Below are 23,011 nucleotides of genomic sequence, written 5' to 3' on the forward strand. Positions count from 1 at the left end.
ACCCAGGTATTCAGCAGAGGGGAAGCTATAATGATGTTAGCATGGACAAAATCTGAGGTAGAGTGCCTAGCCATGCCAGGGCCTTCCCTTAATTGTTAAGTGCAAAGCACATTGCAGTGAGAAGGAAAATGGGAATTAGTCACAAAACTGTGCTGCTCAAGCAGCTGCTTCACCTGTGGTTCCTAAGTATTTGGAAACCTAACTCCTTGTCCTGCTGTTATCAAGAAAAAGGTTATATCAGGCTACAGAAAAGCAGGAAAAGACAAAAAGCAAAAGTGGAGTTCAAGGAGTAAGTGAAAGGTAATGAGACCAAGCAGCAAGGACATATGGTAGCACATATTAAGCAGGAAGCTTGGTGGAAACCTGCAGATTGCTGGAGATTAGGGAACATTTGCAGGAGATTGTTTTGCAAATCTCTTCCTAGCTGAGATGCTTAGGCATGAGAACAGCCTCTCAAACCCAGAATTTTCTATAAATAGATTAGTTTGCATGCAAATAGATTACAAATCTGTGTGTATTTGGTTTTATGTATGTTTTATCATACTTAGGCTTTGTTTTCGCTTAGGAGTTTTGGAGTAATAAAGTGAAAAGAGTAAGATTTTTGTACTCATGTACAAAAAATCTCACATACTGATAGTTTAATACTTGATTTGTGGCTAGCACAACATGCACTGTTATCTAGAATTTTAATGTTTACTAAATTTAACATAGGCTGCTACTACTAGCCTGAACTTTGCTTTGTGGAGAAAAGACTGCCTTTGTGTATTTTTTTCCTATATGTGAACTTTTTTACAAGCTAAAGGAATGGTGCTAGGATACAGTTTTTTTAAAAGACATTCTGAAGCACTATTAGTTAACACAAAGGGTAGTGTTTTAATTACAAAGAACACAATTTGTTTAAAATGTTCTACTAAAAATGAGTTCTACTCTAAAAAAGCTTCAAAAAGTATATTTTATGTCAAGAGAGAAATGTTTTGTAGCCTAGCCTGACTTTTTGCAATCAGGATATTTTTGTTGTGGTGTTTTAGTCTCTGGCTGAAATTTATTTTCTTAGACCTAAACAGTCTGTTCAGTAGAAGTGAAGCATACCCAAGGAGGTGAGACTTCCTCAGGCTGAGGCTTTTTTGAACTTTGCGTCATAGGTATGTGTTTCAAGTCTCTCAAAAGAAGCAGAAGTAAAATAATCTCTTCTGTTGAGAGAAAGTGGTTTACTGTTTATTTTTAAATAGTCTGATATTTCTGGCTGCATGCTGGGTGTTCTCATGACGTTTAGATGTGGGATTATTTTAAGTTCTTTCCTCATCCTTTTCCGTCTTGCGAAGTTTTTTCTGTTTGCGTCTTTATAAACCTTACATAGTGTGTACCCTTTCAATGAGGACAAAGTGAGCAATTTATTTTGAGGACGGAAACGATTTTTTTTTGTTATTTCTGCTGCTCATGCCAATCTGTCTGTTGTTGCCAAATGCACCGCTAAATAGGTCATTCCAGCAGAAATCCTTGCATTAGGAAGCAAAGAGCAAAGTGTTGGTGGTGTTAGGCATTTAAAGAATCATGGATTCATTTAGGTTGGAAAAGACCTTTAAAGTCATTGACTCCAACCATTAACCCAGCATTGCCAAGTCTAACAGTGTCCTTAAGTGCCACATCCATGTGTCCTTTTAAATGCCTCCAGGGATGGTGACTCAGTCACTTCTCTGGGCAGACTATCCCAATGCTTTGCAACCCTTTCTGTAAAGAAACTCTTCCTAATACCCAATCTAAACATCCCCTGGCACAGCTTGAGGCCTTTACCTCTGGTCCTGTCACTTGTTATGAAGGAGAAGAGACTGACCCCCATCTGGCTACACCTTCCTTTCAGGCAGTTGTGGAGAGGGATGGGATTCCCCCTGAGCCTCCTTTTCTCCAGGCTAAACACCCCCAGCTCTCACTCACTTCTCACAGGGCTTGTGCTTCTGACCCTTCACCAGCTCCATTTCCATCTCCACCACCTCAATGTCTTTCTCAAGGTGAGCGGCCCAAAACTGAACACAGCATTTGAGGTGTGGCCCCACCAGTGCTGAGTACAGGAGGACAATCACTGCCTTGGTCCTGCTGGCTACACTGTTTCTTTGTAAATTTTAGAAATTAGAAAGGCACCATCATACACACACAGTGTCTTTCTTAACACTGTTATCATTTCTGTTCTTCCTTGTTCAGAAGTGGTGTGTGAGTACGACTTGATACGCTTCGCCTAATGTAACTGTAGTGAAGAAGGAAGGTACAATCCTTCTTTGGCAGCAGCTTCACACCTAGATTGGATTAAGTGTAATATGAAACCATACCTGAAATAATTGGTTTTATGCTGCTAGAGGTTTTCATGGGGACATACAAGTTTATTAAGGTGCAAACATGCCTTCACAAGGAAGCAGTTTTAGTTGCTGCCAGTGTTTTGAAGTATGTGTTTTTTCTTTGCTGGCCCACCTTTGAAACTGGTCATGTTTACATAAATCTGAAGCAAGGGCTACTTAAGAACATGTCTTTTGCTTCCTAATCATGATTCTTCATCCCTGTATGCTGTAGCTACAGAATAGTTTATTTCTCGATCACAGCTCAGTTTGCATGTACTCTCATGCACTGAAGTAGAAGCCTGTGGAACACACAGGTATCCAGGCAGGGAACAGTACTTGTTGCAGAAACCTAAAGGATGCTGCAGTCATAAAAGAGTGCTTTCATTTAGTAGTGTTCATAAACTGAATCAGTGATATTTACACCCTGTAACTGCTTGTGGTTTTAATAAAAGATGGATATTTCATAAGGGGGCCTGGTTTTGTGTCACTGGTGAGGTCAAAATGAGTAGATGGAAGTACAGCCATCTTTCCTCTTTGGGAGAAGCATCTCGGGCACATCTGACCATATAGCAACAAGTCTCCACAGCCTCCCTCGGAGAAGCAGCAAAAGTTCATGGTTGTAAGTGGAGGGAATACCTGGAATTTCCTCTATCCTTGCTGAAATCAAGGGCCCCTATGGTTATGAAGAGCTTGTGATGCTGCCAGGCAAGCTCCGTGCCCCACGAGGATTTTTTTTGTCCAAGAAAAGAGTGGTAGCAGACAGCATGCTTACAAAAACAGAACCAAAAGTACTTTAGGTTCTAATTCATTTCACATCTATGCCAAACTTGCAAGTCATTCTCTAATCCTGTTTCAGTGCTCTGGGGACTGATAATAGGGATACTGCAAACCAGTGTGGATGGTTCTCTTGCTGCAAAGGGTTAATTTTGAATCATAAAACAGGCTTAATCTTTACTTTATGGTGTGGTGGGTGGTGGTACTCCTTGCTTATCACTGATCACATGACATTTGAGCAGGTACAGCAATGCAGAGAGTGGGTGGGTTTATGTTTTTAACAGCCTGGCTGATGAAGCACATCAATGGGAAAAAATTGCTGTGCAGAAAGCCAGGATGCTTGCTAACCTTTATAGTCTGTTTTTTGCCGAGAGAGCATATGTTTTGTGCAGAACAGGAGCCAACACAAAGCGTTTTTCTCTGGCTGCATGTATGGTTTTGGTGATAGAAATGTAGTTGCTTGAAATTGAAATACTATTCATCCTGCACGGGAGTCTTTAGTTTAGTCTGCTTGAAGAGATGGGGCTTTGCAAAGCAATCTGAGTAATTTTTTGGAGATACAGGCATATCTATACATGACCTTCATCCTGGAAAGATAATTGTTCATAGATATGAGGAAATATATGTGCTAAATAGTCTTTTAGTTCCAGTTCACAAATTATAAGCACCATGATAAAAAAAATTGTAAACACCAGGTTATTTTTGCCATGGAGGAGATTAAAAAAAGCAGTAGGAATTGCTGGTATGTTTTGTTGTTTTGGATAGTCAGGACAAGGACAATTTTATGCATAGTATAGGGAGACAACTGCTGAATGTTACTTTGGCTCTCTGTTGTCATTAGGGGACTTGTTTATTGTAACAAACCTCTTGTTACCCAAATATTTAAGGGTAATACCTGTGAAAAAGAAGAGGTTTGCCAATTTTATGTTTCATCCCTACCAAACAGTAACTGTGCTTTCCTTAAGTCACAACAGTCGAGGCTGCCATGGAGTGACAAGACCTGGGCTTCCCTTCAGTGTTATTAAATATGTTCACTTTGACATTATGTAAATACTCTGTTTTTAGGGAGTAAAATGACATAGAATAGCATCCTTCCTCAACAAGGTTTTAAGTTCTTTCTGTAGCTTCTCTCCTTTTTGAAGCTGTAATAAAGATCATAATTAGAATCCCAGTTGCTTAAGTGAGAAATTAACATGTTCTTATGTGGGGAACTGAGCCAGGCTCCCAGCGAGACCCCCTCCGGCTATCTGTCCTGCCCCAAAATGCTTTCCCTAATACCAATTTACGTTCTAGGCATATTAAAGAAAATCATATTCATGGCTACCTAGCAGTTAATCAGAGCCTTCAGATAGGCTTGAAATAATTTGCAGCCAAGTGCCAAAATCACCTGCAGCCGCTCATTTCCTGCAGCCGTATCGGGGCATGTTTTAAAACTAATCAGAGAGTGTCAGTCCATTGCCCACTACCAGGACTGAACAAATTCATCCCATTCATGTCCTTCAATCTTAAAAATTTATCCCAAATCCTGCTTAACCCCACTGCTGACCTCCTTGCTTACTGCTCTACTGGGCCGTGGCCTAACAAACAAAAATCTAAAGGTTTTGACCTGATGTTTTTCCCTGTCAAAAATATCTTCTCCTAAAGGTTTTTGGTTTTTTTTAGAACTGGGCACAAATATATATATATATATATATATATATATATACACACACACACACACACATACCTATTAATATATATGTTACTGCAAAAATAAGATTCTAGCAGATTGGAATAAATTAAAACCTTAATGGGGCTAAAATAAACTAATTTGTAATTTAATTAAAAACAGAAAGCAATGAGCACTAACACTTAACAAAAAAAAAAGGCATTTTCATGGTGCAAAATACAGATTTAATTTCCAAATAAGTGAATGGTAAACTGTAATTGTATCATGTGCAAGAAGACACTCAGAACATATGAAACAGTAGTCACAGATTTTGCAGTCAAGATGTTCCCTTTCTGGTTTTCCAAATTGTAGCAGAAGATACCAAAGGGTAAAACAAATAAAATACTGTCTTCATTATTGACCCAGTTAGGCATTTGGTATTGGTGGGAGATGGATTCAGATCTCACTCTCTCTCTCTCTCTCTCTCTCTCTCTCCATCCTATATGATGAATTTTTATATTTTCACACATCCAGCAAGTTCTGCCTAACATGTTTCTGATGTGCTCTTGTTTCCACAGGCCAAGGCTGCAAGCACAAAGGAAGTTTGCTCAGTCCCAGCCAAACAGTCCCAGCACAACTCCAATAAAGATAGTGGAGCCGTTGTTACCCCCTCCTGCCACTCAGATTTCTGACCTCTCCAAAAGGAAGCCCAAGACAGAAGATTTTCTCACTTTCCTCTGTCTTCGAGGTAGGTACCTGGCAGCAGTGCTGGGGCACGGTCTCTTTTGCAGAAGGAGCTGTAGCACTGCACACCAAGCAGCAGCCAGACAAATGTACTGGAGCTGCACTTGAAGGTATTGTGTGCATTTCAGCTCTCAGCAATTTGACTGTATCTGAAGCAGGAGCATTCGAGTTCATGGTTCTAAAGATCATAAAATGAGGCTGGTAATAGTGCAAAAAGAAATTTCTTTTATGCTTGGCTCTCTCTTACCTTGAATGGGTTTTTGTCTAGCTCTCTTAAGTCCTCCCCATCCTCCTTTGTTTTGTCTGACTATAAACTGGAGAAGTGCTTAACTTGCCTGAGTACTTGTTCCTGCAAGAGGAGAAAATCTGCTTGGAAATTCCCCTTCTCTACCTACTCACTGTCCTTTGTTGTTCAATCTGAGTGAGGCTTTTCATCTGACAGGGGGTGGAGGGGTTGCCATTGTTCTTGTCCGCCTCAGGAGCTGGATTGTTCCTGTGGTGATAATTAAAACAGGTGAGCTCCTCCTCTCAGCAATCGAAGTACAAAGGAGGCATCTGAAATTGTGGAGTGAAATACTTGAATTACTTCACAGTAACAGGTGCTCGAGCCTGGCTGTGTGGTGTGTCAGGGATCCATGAGCTGTGTGTGTGCAAACCTGCATGTCAGACCTGGGGGGCCTGAGCTTGAGGTACTGTCTAGATTAAGCTAGAGGAGGGGATGTTACTTGAGTGGTCATTTTTGTCAAGACTTTCCATGGCCTCTTGTCCCAAGTCATGTGCTGAAGTTAGCATCTTTTAGTTTAATCCCCCAGCTGTCATGTTATCTCTTGCTCTGTGTTTCTGGATAGGTGCATCCCCTGTCTCATTAGTCAGCCATAACTGCATCCTCTGTGCTGGAACGGTGCCTCTTGGTGTTGTTTTGTCCCATTACCTGCTGAAAGGGTTTGCATTTGTTACAGATGGAGTTTGTCTGCAAAACTCTTACCTAGTGGGTTGAATCTTTCAGAGCTTGAGTTTCCCTTTCTTAGGTCTCTGTTGCATCTGTGGACAGCTGTGAACAGCACCACCCGTAGCTTCCTGCTGAGGCTTTCTCACCTTAATGCAGTGGTTTGATTTATCTTTTCTTCTGTAAGATTTTAGGCTGGTGGTACCTTCAGAGTGGTTGCTAATTTATCATTTTTATTTCACATCCAGTATGGAGCCTCCATCCTGTTGGGACCTCTGGTAAAGTGGGTGGGTGGAGGGGATAGCAGAGGGTGTTTTGCTGGCTTTTGTGTTTGTGTAAAGGATGGAGAGGAGCAGAATCTAATGGTGTTTAAAGTGGCAGAACGGTCCTCTGAAATTTAATCTGTGGAAATGTATTTCTAATTTAGTGTGCCGTGAGGTTGATCAGTCTGTTGGCAGCATGTCACTGCTGTGATCTGGGCCAACTGCCACAGTTGTTGGTGGGAAGAGTCAGATGGGGGTTCTGTGTGTCTGTGTGTCTGTGTGTGAGCACACATGGCTGCATTCACACACTTGTTTCCACTGCTTGCTAACTAAGCATGTGCTATTTATAGCTTTGAAGGCATTTGCACTTACAGAAAGGCGACCTGTGTGGGGGTGTCACTTATCTCCACTTTTATTTCCTACTCTCTTAGCATTCTCTTAGTGTTCTGGTTTAACAATGCAAATGGGAAGCACGGGTACTTTAGTCCTATTCCAGTGCTTCATGTTGTTGGGGTTTTTTATTTTTTTTAAATTTTTAATTTAAATCAATAGGTGTTTAGCTCTTGCACCTGTAATTTTCTTCTTTGTTATTCATCTGTGGCATAATTGATGTTTTGTACTGTCAATTAAGAACTTGCAATTCATTCCTAGTTCCTTCAGTATGCAGGAGTACTGGAACATTTCTGACAACACATGCATTCAGACTGCAAGATCACAATTACAATTATGTTAAAAACCACGAGGGAGAGTCTGCTCTGAGTGGCACACATGGCATGTACTTGGTCTGCTTAAACAGTCTGAAGAAAAACTGGGAAAGGGAAAGATGTCAGCTTTGTGTTCCAGCACCCCCACAAGCTTATTACTGCATCACCCCTGTATAAAACATGAAAAGAGCCAGTTAAAAAGAGGCAGGGCAATCTTCTTGGACATCTGCTACCTGGATGGTTCTCTGTGGAGGAGCAGGAGGGTGCTGTGGGTTGGAGGGAGGAGTGGGTTGTTCAGACTTGTATTAGCATGATTCTGGCTTCTGTGCCTAAACTGCTGTGTCCTTCAAGAGGTCCTGGCTGCCTGAGGTTGTGTCCATTTGGCCTCTGGGAATGTTTAGCTCCAGCTGGTTGTCTCTTTCAATATGTCCATTTCAAAGCAAGGAGATGGAAGCTGGTTGTTAATATGCTGGGAATTCATGTAGCAGCATGCTGGTACATCCAGCTCCAGAAAGGTCCCACAAGTGACTCTCCAGGGCAGGCTTAGTTTGGTGCTACTCTTCTGGTGCTGCCTAGTGAGCCTGGAGAGGGAAGAGCCAGCTTACTTAGATCCTGCCCAGGGAAGGAAGACCTGGGATTTTTTGGAAGGGGTTATTTTGATTTGGAACTTCCATTCTATTATTTATTGCAGTGTTGAGGGTTTCAGAATTGTTTGCCTGGTGGGACCAGGTGATTGTTCTGACTTCTGTCCAGCTGTACATGTTCATCTTGGCTCTTTGTGCTTTCACCATGAAATGCAACATGCAATTGCATGGAAATAAGAGCACACTAGAGCACACTCACAGGGTTGAAGATCAGCACTTGGAAAATCTTAAGTGTAGTAGTGATAAGATCCAGGACAGTGAATCCTTATGTTTGCTTAACTTAAAAAAAAAAAAATGGTCCCTCAAAATGATCTGGTGATATAATCCCTAGATTAATGATCAAAGCCTTTTCTTGGACAAAGGAGTCTTTAGCAATATTGCTGGGAATGCAGCTCAGTGACAAGGGCCTTCTCTGCCCATGTCCCACCACACCTAGCAGTGGTGTCAGAAGCACAGTGCAAATTTGTCATGCCACAAAATCACGAGTCACTAAGGGTGGAAAACACCTTCAAGATCACCAAGTCCAACCTTGGACTGAATTCCACCATGAATTCACATGTCAGGGTGTACTTTCATTTTCTGTTTTTAAACAGAGAAATTTAAGCATCCTGTCACTGCTACAGGTTCGCTCTTCATTGTTCTTGTGGGGTTTATTTTGAGTGGGAGCAGCTGAATTCTGTCAGTGAAGGAACAAAACTATCATGCTACAGTGTGGAAGAAAGGCCCTTGACATGCATAAGATCCCATACTTGGCAGAACAAGTCCCATTTACCTGTCCTGCTGTGTGTAAGAAAATCTAATGATTCAAATAATTTTAACTTCCCCCCACTCCATTAGCACCCTGTAATTTCAAAGGGAAATAATTTAACGAAGATGACCTGCTTGGTTTCATTATCCAGAACACAAAGGCTTTAGACATATTTTAATTAGTTTGTTTTTCAAACTCTTGATTTGATAATACACTGTACTAATTACTTCTTAAAAGGTAGGTGGAGCACAATGAAAAAGCTGTAACAGTTGATGAATATCTGAGACCTGGAATACATTTCTAGACTGACCAAACTTGGCAAGGCTTCTCTGCTTTCTATTATTTTAAAATCCTCCTTTTAAAAAGGTTGGTGCTTTTTTTAAATTTTATTAAGTTGTGACCTAGAATTTTCAACGCAAGGAGGGGAATAGTACAGATATCTCTGAAGTGTTTGTCTGCAGTGTTCTTATCTTTAAATAGCTTCTTTGAAGGAGCCTGTATGCCCTTTGCCAGAGGCATAATTAGTATCTTATAGCAGCCTGTAGATACGAGTATGTCATCTCTGTGTAGTTGTACAACAGCTCTCACTTTTACTGTGTTTTCTGCTTTTGATCATATTTTTCATAATAGCTTCTGTTACAGTGCATTCAAGTTACCTCTGCTCTCTGTAATTATTTACAGGTTAAAATATTGTGAGTCAAATATCAGGCTAAAGGAGAAAGGAAAAACAACTCCCTGTGAGCAATAGATCTTTGGCAAAAGGTGATAACAGGGAGGCTGTGCTTAGGAGAGTACATTTTAAGAAGTTTTCCCATGATCAATTTTCTAATTAAGCTGAGCCTCTGGGAGTTACATGCTAGAGAATTTCAGGGATTCCTAAATAAAAATGGTTTAATTGAGATCTCACAAATTGAGTTTTCAGGCTCTTCTATTCTGCAAAATGTGTGATTGTTCTTTTTCTTTGAGTGCTGTGCTGACTTAATAATCTGATTTATTACAATTGGGCAAAATCAAACCAGAAAATTTCACTATGTGAAATATTTGTCTGAAATGTGCACATTTCTCTGAAGTTCAGTAACTTTTAACTTTTAGTGCAGTGTGCTCTGAAACAGGCTTTTTATTCTTTTCAACACCTGTATTTGGGTGGTAAAAAGGGTCAGGGGCCTTTGATCCCAGTCTTCTTTTTTGAGTCCTGATAGGAGAAATTGACTATGTCAGTTCATACCTGTAGAGATTTCCGATTACAATGGGAGAGTCCCCAGAACCGAATCTTGAGAATTCATAATCTTGGGTATGTTACAAAACAGCTGTTGATTTGCCTATTTTTTCAACAAGGCAAAAGGTATGTTTGCCTGTTAGTTTGGGGTCAGCAGCCTCTGTAACCTGTGCTGCTGCCTTGCGTGGGTCTCAGTCTTGAAGCACCCGCCACTGGCACCATGGAGCCTTGATCTCCACATCAGAGTAAGCAGATTGAATAGCTCTGCAACTTGATTAGGCTGCAAGCAAAGCAATGAAATGCTGACACTGTCCAAAATTATGAGCTTCTTTGCAGTCCTGGTTACTTTTTATAATTCCAAAATAATATTAAAACATGTAGACATACAATAATTTGTTTAAAATACTGTAAGAAAATTTTTTATTGATTTTGTTATTGTTGATTTAGTATTTGAAACTAAAATTTTAGGATGGATTGAAAACTCAAGAATGAACTTTAGGATGTTGAATTTCAAATGCACAAACCATTTAATCAAAATAAGTTTGCATTTAGTAATTGTAACCTCAAAATTTCTAAGTTCTGTTTTAAAGTTAGTAGTAAGATTGAAGTGTAGAATAGAAGCTGTGTCTCATACATGCCAGCATTTAGGCCACCTATGGAATATGAGCTACTAAGCAACTCTTATGGTGGCTTAGGACAAGAGTAATTTAATCAGTATTGGCAGGGACGAATGGTTACACAGTCTCAGAGTGAACAGCACTTGCATGAAGTACAGAGAGAGATTCACCACCATGGATTATTCCTTCCCAGGGGAAGAGAGTGCTGCTAGTGTGCCAAAACTCCAGGCATCCACTGGAAGGTGCAATTTCATGTCATTGTGTGCCTGCTGGGAGATTTAAGAGATGGGAAGAGGTGCTGAAGTAAGATAGATTATCCTGTGGGCAGTACTACAGCTGAAGGAAAGCTTTTTCTTGCTCTTCCAGTTTTTGGGCCCTTTCTGGTGTTAACGGTTTCAAAATCTACCCCTGCAAAAAGCCACAGGATGCAGTTAACTGATTGAAATGAGAGACTAATCTTGAGGTTTAGCTCGTGTATTTGCCACAGATTCTGTCCAAGTCCCTCAGCAAGCTGCTTAGTATTTTGTAAAATGAGGATAAATATTTAACTCTGTATATAGGTGTTGACGTAGCTGGATGTTGGTTATGGATGAGCTACTGGCATAAAATCTGTTTGCTGTGATGGCAGCAGCAATTCAAAGCCTCACTGCCCAGGAGGCAATGTAAAGTATTCTGGCAAAGGCAATTCCTGCCCTTCATCCCAGCCCAAAAACCTCTGAGCCTGCTTCCCTAACCCGTGAATATACCATAGCTTCAGTGTTGTCTAAATGACTGATTCTATGCTAGGGATGGGACCCAGGATCTCTAGTGCATGGAACACAGCCTGGAAGCTTGTTGGGAATGTCATCACGGTGGTCTGAAACTTCCATACTAGTTTTGTTCTTGGTGGGAAGGAACGTAAAGTTGGGGGTTAAAGTGGAAAGGGTTGGTTTTGAGGTCCACTGTAAAATCCAGTCAGGCTGGTGGAGTTAAATTGCTTTGAGATTGTCAGATACAAATTGTAGGTATAAGAAGCACTCCTTTTGGGCATTCTGTTACTCTGGAGTGTTTTGCTAAGTTTGGAAAGTAGAATTTCTATTTTTTTCCTGCAGACTCACGCATTTCTGTACCTTTGCTCCATTTCTCTAGAAAAGGAAAAATTTTCTTTGCGCTTTTGGGTTTAGCTCTACTAGTTCGAAGAACAGACTGAGAAGAAAATGGGAGTTATGTTGCTACACTAGTCAATAAATCAACTGTAACACCAGGCACCTTGTGGTTGGAACAATGGCAGCAGAGGGAGGAGTTGGAGCTCAGTTTTATTTCTGTATTTGAGATGGCCTTTTCCTCCCTCTTCCTCAGGCACCAGGGAGCTCCCTCTGGGACTGTTCCTGCAGGTGGAGTCAGACAAGTGAAGTACAATTGCTCTTTCCCATAGAGCATATGCAGTTTGTACTCCTTTAGCCTGGCTTGGTAAAACAACCATAAGGTGCAGGCATAAATTACATATATTTACACTTCAGGGATTTGGCATTGTCCTGCCAAAACGTAAGTGGGACATATAATAAATGAGAAGCAGGCTATAAATGTTAAGCATTGAGATGCCAGCACATCAGGAGCCTTTGAGAGGCAAGGTTTTTCCACCTGCTTACAGCCACAGAGGAGAGGCCAAACCTCTGGACGTGGCTCACTGTGGGGCTTGGCAGGCTGTGTGCTTTTTTGGGGCAGGCTGAAGTCCCACATACCTTGACCTGCCCTGTGTGTAAATCATTCTAATGTTTTAAATTGTTTTAAGATTTTTCCAAAGCACATCTGGGTTGTGTTTAATTGTTAAAAGGGAAAAAAAGAGAGGAGCTAGAGGGGGAGTTGGTGTAAATAATTCATGGAGAAGAATCCTCCAATTTTGCAGAAACCACAGCCCAAATTACAGAGAAGGCTTTTGGACTGAGATGATTTTTGTTGTCGTTGTAACATACCAGGGTTTGAATCCTGTCCAGATGAAAACATTTGGTTTGTACTTCAGTAAATACTGCAGAAGCACTGCCAGCTAATTCTGAAGAGTAATGAAATAGTATTTTTGGCAAAGCACATGCACTTTCCATACTTCTGATTCCACTCTTCAGATCCAAATTCAGAGGCGTTTTTTAACATGTTTAGCTAGTCCAAGACAAAAGTTAATGTAATTTAATGAGAAACAAAACATAACTGTAATTTAGGAGAACTACACATTTGTCAAAAAGAAAAAAAAAGTAATAACCTCATTAGTCAAATAAAATGGCTGAAAAAGAGTACAGTTTATTCTATTAATCAGGCATGTGCTGCTGAGGTCAACACATCTGTACACAGAGGCTGCAAAAGCATCAATTCTGCCTGCTGTTAGTAGTGAGCTGAATTTTTGCACAGAAAATTGCTAAAAGCATCACCATGACTTAACCCCCTTATATTTTACTTTGTACTTATTGTTGTATAAGCACCAAATTATTGTAAAAGAGGGCATGAAATACATTTGTCATTCTTTCATATGCATTAGGCCACTCTTAGTGTGTAGTTGTGGTTATCATTTTTTCCTATATAGTTAGGCTTTCTTTTGTGTTGCTCTCACAATAGGAGGGAAGACAAAATACTCAAGAGAGAATGTCAATAATGAAACTGAAGATACTGATGGAAGCAGTTGCCAAACATACTTCAAATCTAATTTTTTAAAAGAGCTGACTGTCCTCCCTTTCTGTAATAATTCATAGCTCATTGTAACCTTGATGAGTGATTTTTAAAAAAATTCATCATAAATGATTTTCTCAAAATTTTTTGCATGCAGTAGTATCTGATCCTAGAAGCTCTTGTACTGGTGAGGAAAGGGTTGTGTCAGCTGTCTGAACTTTCTGTGTGGCTTGCAATCCCTTAGTCAGACATGGAAATTATTTAGGCTTTCAAAATCTCACTGTGAGGTTCAGCTTTGGTGATTTGGCCTTTCCCCTGTTGCTTTGGAGGAGGGGGAGAGGGCTGAGAAGTTCCCTCCAGGTTGCTGTCTGACTTTGGCCCTGGCTTTTCTGCTCTCAACTGTGAGACCTGTTAAGCAGGAAAAGGTGAGTGGCACATGTCTGGGCCAGGGCAGCAGGTTGACTGCACTCTCAGATGGATGCCTTGTATTGAGGCAGCCTTAGCTGCAGTGTCCTTTCCTCTTTACTGTAGTTGTTACCATTTCATGTCAGTAATCCCTTCTGTATCTCCCTTCCCCTGTTGCTCCCTCAGCTTGTGTCCATGTGCTAGTGTACCTCTCACCACTCACCTTTTCCCAGCCCTAGCACATCTGGGTTCCTTTCTTCTGCTCTGCTGCTGCTGCACTTCATAGCCTTTCTTACAGCTTGCTCCTTCTGCCATGGCTTCTCCTTCCTTCCCAATATGTTGCAATTGCCCCATCCAGATCTTTGGTGACAATGTATGCTTTTATGCAAATATTTCTGCAAAAGAATTCAGCTGTCTTGGCAGGGAGTGGAGGGAAAGCATTTAGGAGTTGTGTGCATAGACATCATCAGGACACAATGTAAAATGTGCAGCTCCTACACGAGATTGGAAACATACTTCATTTAATGTTTTGTTTAATAACATAAGGTGATATATTATGCTACACATTCAGTAAGAAAAAGAGTGTATAGAAATTTTCCAAATCTTTTCTTGAGAGCTTGTAACTTTACATTACAGTTACAGCATTTATTAATGGACTTTAATTTCCTTAGTCTGGGATTTTAATCTGAATCAGTTCCCTGATCCGATTCACCACATGGCCCCACAAAAAAATTACACTGCCACAGTTGAGGAGGTGGCACAGGTATAATAAGAGGAGGCCAGATGGGGGTAGATGTTCTGTAGGCTACTTTTGATGCCAAGAAAAATGTCCACACAGCCACCAGTAGTCTAGATGGTTTCTTGCATGAAATGTCTTCTAAATGAGTGGTAAGAAGTAAAATTTAATTTCTAGCCTGCCATCAGATTTGCTGAGTGAGGAGGCTTTTCAGGCACCTGCTAAATGGGGTGGGTAGCAGGATGGGTTTCTCGGGGTGGAGGGCTGCTTGTGTGCATTCCCCAGGCTCTGGAGGGCTGCTCCCTGCTCTCCCCCTTCATCTGTTCCAGTGCCCGTGGTAGCAGCTGCCTGCATGATGTGGGGGCTCCCAGCACAGAAGGAGACTTGTAAAATTCAATACAGCCACAGGCTCTCATAACTCTCTCTCATTCCCTCCTCACTCTCTCTCTCCCTCTCTCAGATTTTTCTGCTGTTTTCTTGGGGATGGAAAGTGAGGAAGTGGGGAATTGTATACCTAGAGTACTGAGACCTGGCAGGCACCACCTCCCAGGCACAGATGTTGCCCTTTATTCGTGGCATTGCCGCTGTTCTGTTTTGCTGTTGGTTATTATTTCCAGTGTCACTCTTTATATTACCCTTGGTAGGGTTTGAGAATCACACTTCGGTGCTGGGGAGGGCAAGAGGAAGAGGAGGGATGATTGCTCATCTTTATTTACTCTTACTGCCTGGCTGGGAAATAGGTGCAAGAAGGAACCAGCATAGCTGCTCCATGGGTTTCTGTTTCTCAGTGTGTTCAGGAAGAGAAAAACGTGCAGAATAGTGAGCTGTGAATTTTATATATCAAGGAAACCCCTAAAATGCTTTGTTCTGTGAATGCATGTATACAGATGTGTCTGGTGAACCCACAGGTTTCCTTATTCTCATGCCATTTTGGAGGGCTTTAATCATCTTGATGTCATATATAATTTCCATGGTAAATATCTGTTACACATGGAGTAACCTGAAAGCAACAACTCTCAACAAAGTCTGTCTGTAAGGAAAACCACCATGGTCTTACATTGCAGTGAAGACCTGACAGATTTTTGAGGAAGAGCAATATATTTTATTTTACCTATTGCTACAGCTGGAAAAAAGTAACCAGCTCTTGAGCACACATTTTTCTTCAGATTTCCAATGGTCTAGAATATTTATAGCTACAGTAATGCTTCTTAATATTATTTATATAAATCAGTAGCTTTGAGTAACAAATGGGGCATCACATATACATCCCTATCTGATCTCTGAGAGAATGAGGGATATTTAGGACAGGAAGCATTATTACACAATATTGAAAAAGGTGAGTGATTACATAGCCTCCACTCTTCAGAGTTCAGTTTCATTCTTATGAGTTTTGTTATTTCATCACTCGTGAGAAGTCTAATTTCCATAAGAGGAGTCTTGGGGGTGGTTGCTTAGCCCTTTGCTTGGTGTAAACCAGCAGTGTACAATAAACCACTCACACGTTAGGTGTTGTTTAATAAGCATGATTGTCATTCTTTCAACTTGAATGAAATCACAGTGTACTTACAGGCATGTCTTCCCTTCACTTTGCTCATAAAGGGAATTTGGAGTGTCTTGAGCTTGGCCAGCATGTTTCAATATTTTAAACCAGTGTTTTCTCAGCCTTTTGGACATGTTTAGCTATATAGGCTTAAAGTGAAAGTGGTTTTTGCCAGTTCAACACATATTTGTGTACAAATTATTTGAGTCTATTCCAGAACTGAAGTAGTATTATAAAAGATGAGGATAAAAATAGTTCCAATACAAAAATTAGGCAAGAAAACTCAAAAGTTTTTAAATTTCTTTCAGTCTTCCATCCATAGCAATGCTTACATAGAACAAAAATGTGCAAGTCCAGACTTTTTTTTTTTTCTTTCTGTTTGGCAAGTCAAATTTAATAAATATGTAGGAAAAGCTGCTGGGAAGGAGGGGAGGAGACCCAGACTTGAACGCCAGCTTTTCTCCAAGGTCTCATATTGCAGAGCACTTAGATCAGTAAAGTGAGCGTTAGCAGGACTCTCCTGTGTTATTGGATGTTGCTAGTCTAATTTCTCTGGACATGTACTTCCCAAACAGTCCCAGCTGTCCCAGGAATGCAGTTTAACCATTGATGTTCATAATTGGAAAGAATTAAAAACTGTTATTCTGACAGGAGATTTATGCCCTGAGATAACAGTGATTGAATACCAGGAGTTAGGTGAAGTTTGTGCCTGCTCTCAAACTTGGGTAAGACTCTCCCTCCTTTCTAAACAGACTGATACAGTATTGTGTTTTATTCTCTGCTTTAAGAAGAAAGAAAAAAAAGATTGCTATTGTAGTAACAACATTTGCATTGCAGATGATGCATTTTTGTTGGTTGCTGTTTAAAGGAGCTGCCAAAAAAATTCAGAGATAAGGAAGATGAAGCTGAAAGAACAGACATTATATCTAGACTCCTATTTTAGTGTTTTAGAAGGATAAATTTTCTGACTATTTCTTCAATTATAATAGGGGGGATTTCAGTCTGTGTTTGAATCTAATTTTGAAGGTTCCAAGCAGTAAGGTTCTCTTACACCACCATATGTTAACACACAGTGGTGTCAGACTTCAGGTTCTTATAAGAACTGATGCACTTGCATACAGTTTCTGAATCCATACTACACATTTGGATACCCAGACTGAAGAAAAAAACAATTTATTTTTCAGGCAGCACTGTCTTAGGAGTAACTATTTTAGAGTCTTCTAGTTAGTTGCTGTTGAGACTTAAAACTCCCCTGCGAGCAGAAGAATTAATGTGCCTCTCAGCACCTCTTACCTACCTTGTTTGATTGCTTAGACTGTGCCAGAAAGTTCTGGGCTTACATAAAAAATGTGAAGGTTTTTTGCTTCTGTAAGTTACTATAGCTTCCATGCCGTGAAATATGCCAGCAGTCTTAATTTGATCATTAGTCTATATAAACAGGAGAGCTGTGGCATGCAGAAGCCCTTTCCCCTAGGATAACCGTATGTGTCCATACATTTCTGTCTAGGTTGGATGGAAAAATGCACAATTTCAGGGGGGGAGAATCATCATGCCCTCAATGCTGCTGTAGTGTTTTTCCTGGCTGTCCCAGGGCTACCACTCACACACAGCACGGAATGCTGGTGAGGAGTTTCTGTCTGCTTCTCCCCAAGGCAGCCACAGTGCCGAAGGGGCTGTTACAGAGGCAAATAGCCAGCGTCTTTAGGTGGGGACTAAGCCTTCAGTGGGATGGAGGAGACAGTTGGAAAGGTCAGTTTTCAGTAAGAAAACTCATGGATTGAGATAAAGGCAGTTTATTTGGCAAAGCAAAGCTGCAAGCAAAGCAAAGCGAAAGAAAGAATTAATTTGCTACTCACTTTTGGCAGGCAGGTGTTTAACCATCCCCAGGATGAAGGGCTCCATCACATAAAATGGTTACCCAGGAATACAAATGGTGTAACACTGAATATCACCACCTTCCTCCTTCTTCCCCCAGCTCTTATTGCTGAGAGCAGTCCTATGGTCTGGAATATCCCTTTGGCCAGTTATCCTGTCTGTGTCCCCTCTAGCTCCTTGTGCACCCCAGCCTGCTTGCTATTAGAGCAGCATGAAAAACAGGGGCCAAAAATGCCGTGCAAGCACTGCTCAGCAATGGCTAAAACATCCCAGTGTTATGAACTCTGCTTCCAGCACAAATCCAAAACATAGCCCTGTTTCAGCTACTGTGAAGAAAATTACCTCCATCCAAATCGATACCAGTATATTTAGGAATGGATGATTCATTGCAGAAACAGCCTATCCCTGGTTTTGTGCCATATTTAGGTAATTCATTAATTAAAAAGTGATTTTTCTCGTTATAGGAGTATTTTGTACAACCCTGGTGGAAGCAGAAATATGCAGTCAAAAAATAAGCTTTAGTTAGTTGTTGGCAGTGGCAACACCAACAGCTCAAAAGCAAACCAAACACAGAACTGGATTTCTGAAGAGCTTGAAGCCAGAAGTGCTTCCTAAGGAAGCAGCAGTCAAATAGCCACTACCTTTTGTTGGTGTATAGTTCAGTTCTCTTTGTCCTTTTGTTTTATTTAACTGCAGGAAAACAAATGAAGTTGCTATTGTCCAAGTGTGTGACTATACTTTTTCACCCTTTCTTTAAAAGAAATTTTTCTTTGGGAAGAACTAGAAAGCTCTTAGGGCACCTGTCCCTCCAGCGGATGGACTGGAGACTCATGTTGAAGTAGAAAGTGATATTGAGCTCATGGGAATGTGCCCATTATTTGTCAGCAGTATTTGTACATTTATGAATCATGGGAGCACCATGGGAAAAGTAGTAAAGAGATGAGAACAGCATCCTCAAGAGGAGCACACAGGGAATCAGAAGGCCTTTCCCCTCTTTTCTCCTTTGCCAGGAGTCCTCCATGCAAATAAGCTTCTCTATGTCTTTGCTTTTCTCTTTGTTTCTTCCTGCAGAATTCTGCAAAATATTGTGTACAATATTGTAGAGGTCTGCAAAGTATTGTGAACTTTAAATGCTTTATTGTGATGATAACTTAGAAATATCACTGTGGTGCAGACTGGTTTTTTGCTCTTTTTTCTTCTGTTTGGAAAAGCTGTAAGCTTCTAGTTGTGAGTTAAGATTTCAGCAAGGCACTTGAGCACGCATTTGAAATGAAGCATGTGCATTAGTCCTTTTCTGAATACACAGAGTTATTAATTAAGGATTGTAGCAAGACTGATTGTCTGAAGTATGAATAGAATGTGCTTGAGGGGGGGAGAACCCTGCTTTTCAAGACCATGCATATCCTGTTGGTTACAACTAGTAAATAAAAACCCTCTAGTTAGTTATGCACTGGTCTGACCTCCCAGCTCCAAGTCCCACTCTCCCCTTGCTGTGGAGGACCCTGAAGTAGGTTATGATCAATATGGTTAGTGCAGTAAGCAAATGTAATCATGCTAATGAGCCATTTCTTTATAATGATCAGGTTCTCCAGCCCTGCCCAGCAACATGGTATATTTTGGAAGCTCTCAGGATGATGAGGATGAAGAAGAGGAGGAGGAGGAGACAGAGGACACAAAAACAGCCACAAACAATGCTTCATCATCATGCCAGTCAACCCCTAGGAAAGGAAAAACGCATAAACACGTACCAAATGGGCAAGGTAGGTCCTAAGTAGTGCTGCCCCCCCTGCACCCCCTAGTAAAGAAATTTATCAGCTGAATGTGCTCAGTCCTTTTCCATCCTTCTGGGTCTGATTGAAAAAGTGGTGGAATAAGATGCAGTTTTAGCATCTTGTGCTTTAACCTCTTTCTTCTGACAGTCTGAACTCTGTGGCAGAATTACTGCAGGCCTGAAATTATATACACACATATACGTATATACTGACATGGGAGGCAGTCTCTTCTCCATGTACCAAGCAGTAGGACCAGAGGAAATGGCCTCAAGTCACCAGGAAGGGTTTAGATTGGACATTAAGAAGAATTTCTTCATTGAAAGGTTTGTCAGGTCTGCCCAGGGAAGTGGCTGAGTCACTATCCCTGAAGGTCTTTTAAAGTCATGTAGATGCGGCCCTAAGGGACATGTTTTTGTGGTGGGTTTGGCTATGTTAGATTTATGGTTGGATTCAATGATCTTAAAGGTTTTTTCCAACCTAAAATAATCCTGTGATTCTGTAAGATGTATTTATGTATGTACACACATACACATATAGACACAGTCACTCTCTGGCTTTTGTGAGACTGATGTTTAATTTAGAATTACTTTATTTGATCAAAGGTAAATATAAGCATTCATAAGTGTTATCAAAATGCATGCCAGGGGCAACACTTCATTCCTCTCATGCACTATTGAGACCACACTTGCAGTAGGTTAATACCACGTTCATATTGTTGATGGAAAAATTTTATGGAAGAAACTTTTTCAAGTAATTTATTTCTCTGCAAATCAGCAAAAGCTGCATTATTTTCACAGTAATTGTGTTGCAATGTCCTTGTGCCATATCTTGAGAAATGGATCCACGTATACTGCAACATTGCCTACTGTATAATGGAAGATTTAAAGCTGTGCTGAAAATTTCTTGAGCCTGCTGTAATGCTCCCCTGCCAGCGTCCTGTGTGATGTGGTTTTTGCTCCAGCAGGAGCTCTTGTTTCGTAACTGTGCTATCTCTGTCTGACATAGTTTCAAAATGTAGCCTATGCTCTCTGTTCCTTTCCTCACTATTAGTTTTCCATGAGAATCTTTCTTTCTGGTGACTGCCCCTTCAGCTCTTTTCCTTTTAGTAGGAGGACTGAGAAGAAGGTCTCTTCACAGTGCACTTTTTGAGAGGTGACCTGTGCCTGCTCTGTTTGTTCTTTCATGCTACCTTGCTCCAAAGAAGAGATTAGTAAATCCCAATTACTTCACTGTGCTGATCTTCATCTCTGCCTTTCAAAAGGGAGTTTGCTATAAAGGGTGCCTTTGTTACATATGCCAAATTTTTTTTCATGACTGCATCTGAATCTGTTTTTATTGCACACCCAAGCTCAAAAACTCACTTTTTGTGAATGATTTGTGGATAATTGCAAGGGGATGTTGTGCCTAATAGCATTTCAGCTGTCAGCTGTGACCAGGAGCTTTAATGCTTTACCAGCCATAGATCAAAACTTGGCACTTAGGATTGATTTCTAAGTAACCCCCCAAAATAAGAAGCACAAAACTCTGCATATGGAAAATGAAGCTGCACATAACAGAGCTGCTCCCTTAGAGTTTTAAATGTGATATATCACTGCAAAAGGAGCTGATGGTGTTCTATGAGAATGTCCCAGATGGCAGCCACTTTGAAATTAGCTCAAAACCAGAGACACCTGAAATCTTAATTGGGGGTAAGTAAAGGCAAACATAATGAGCCATATAATGGCTTCATAGTCTTTATCAATATAGATCAGAGAGAGTGTAAATGAAGCTGCGGCTTTAATAGAGCTGCAAAAGACCTTTATAAAATACATAGGAGACAATGTGAGATGTTTTGACAAAGGTGAAGAAACAGGAATTCCCAGAGAAGGCATTTGCTTCTTTTTCGTCATTGTAATTTCTTTTTTTCTTCTTCTCTTTTTTTTTTTTTTCTTAAATTAAAATTTCCTTACCCAGGGGTATTCCCATTCTTCAGTGTGTGTTATGTTGGTTGACAGCCAATAGTATTTTTGTTTCATGTGAATGAAGTAGGTTCTGGTTCCTGTGTGTCTGTTTTAAATGAGACCACACACAAAGGCAGACCAGGGACGGGTGCAGCAAATGAACTTAATCTAGCGTGAGAGTCTATTTTTAATGAATTAAAGTCTTTTGTTTTTAATATACAATGTCTAGTCAAGCACTTTGGACCTGAAAATGCTAAGCATTTGCTATGACATAAAACAACAAAAGTTCAGAGCTTGATTAATGTCATTAGACAGTGTCAAATGATTGCTTTCTGCTCAGTGGGGGCCAACAATTTTTCTGGGCAAAGTCATTTGTCAATATCCTCTTCTGACGCCAGTATGGGGTATTATTAAGGTTGTACACCAAACTGTTTGTTACAACTGAGCCTGTTGAGCCACCTTTTGGAGAGCTAACTCGATCGACAGTGCCTGAGTGGGAATGGGAAGCACGTATAGCACGTGGCATAGCTTGCGGCACAAAATGAAGCAATTAGCTCAACTGACTTGTTGCCTTCCAGCATTACTGCTTTACACAGATACATTTAAAGCATCAAATTGGTACCTTTTCACCCTCCTTTCACAGTGCTGCTGATGTGCTGCGCACACATCCAGCTGTAAAAGAGCAAAGTGAAATGTTTGGCAGGAGAAGTGTTTATCCCCTGCATTCATGGGAGTGTGTAAAAGGGAGTGTGCAAGTCTTTCCAGGGAGATATTGGGTCTAAATTGCATCTCCCCACTACTCAAAGGAAATTCCAAGTCGTAGGTAAGAGGATAGACTTAGGTCTTTGTTCCTTTAAACCTAATTCTTTGAATTCCTTGCCACTAAATAAATTCTAGTTTGATTTCATTCTGTGGCACAATGGAAGGTTTTCTCTGCAGGCTCCTGAAGAAAAATGTTTGCAGGTGCCAAGTGTTTTGCTAGGCAGGCTGTGATAGAGAGCTGGAAGGTGGAGCTGGGAAGTTGTTGGGTTATCAGTCCCATCTCGGGAGCAAAGGAGGATAGGCATTACTTTACTTGAAAGGGCTTGTGGGCTGGAAAAGTGCCTCAGGAGGAGCAGCATACGCAGATACAGTTGTGTAGCAACTGAGACATTGCATGCAGCAGGCTACAGTTCCTCTAATAATAGTTGGCTAATTTTCTCAGGGAGAATGATTGGGGAATTAGCTATCTCTGACACCAGCTCAGCAGCTCAAGGGCGGAGAGGAGTGCGCATCTGGGCCAGCATACCTGGGAATGTCCTGCTGTCTCTGGATGCCAGAGACAGACAATTAAGTTCTAATTTACTTTTAGGAAAACAGAATTAACTCTCATTATTTGTAACCAAACTTCTTAATGAAGGGTGGGTCTGGTGTCCTTAGTGAGAATAAACCCAGCTTAGTGTGCCAGCAAAAACCTACAGGGTCAGAAATGGTTGCTG

General features: G+C 40.8%; 1 protein-coding gene across 3 annotated transcripts in view; it reads left to right on the forward strand.

The window, feature by feature from the left end:
- JARID2 (jumonji and AT-rich interaction domain containing 2) overlaps positions 1–23,011 on the forward strand; it is a 213,606-nt gene that overhangs the window by 148,259 nt on the left and 42,336 nt on the right. For all 3 annotated transcript variants that reach the window (XM_018918494.3, XM_050971579.1, XM_050971578.1), the window contains 2 exons: positions 5,328–5,497; positions 19,405–19,581. In XM_018918494.3, coding sequence (XP_018774039.1) covers positions 19,428–19,581 — 154 coding nt within the window. In that variant the 5' untranslated portion in view covers positions 5,328–5,497; positions 19,405–19,427. The remainder of the gene's footprint in view (positions 1–5,327; positions 5,498–19,404; positions 19,582–23,011) is intronic.

This window comes from Serinus canaria, chromosome 2 (assembly GCF_022539315.1).
Source record: "Serinus canaria isolate serCan28SL12 chromosome 2, serCan2020, whole genome shotgun sequence".
In the NCBI taxonomy this organism is placed as follows: domain Eukaryota; kingdom Metazoa; phylum Chordata; class Aves; order Passeriformes; family Fringillidae; genus Serinus; species Serinus canaria.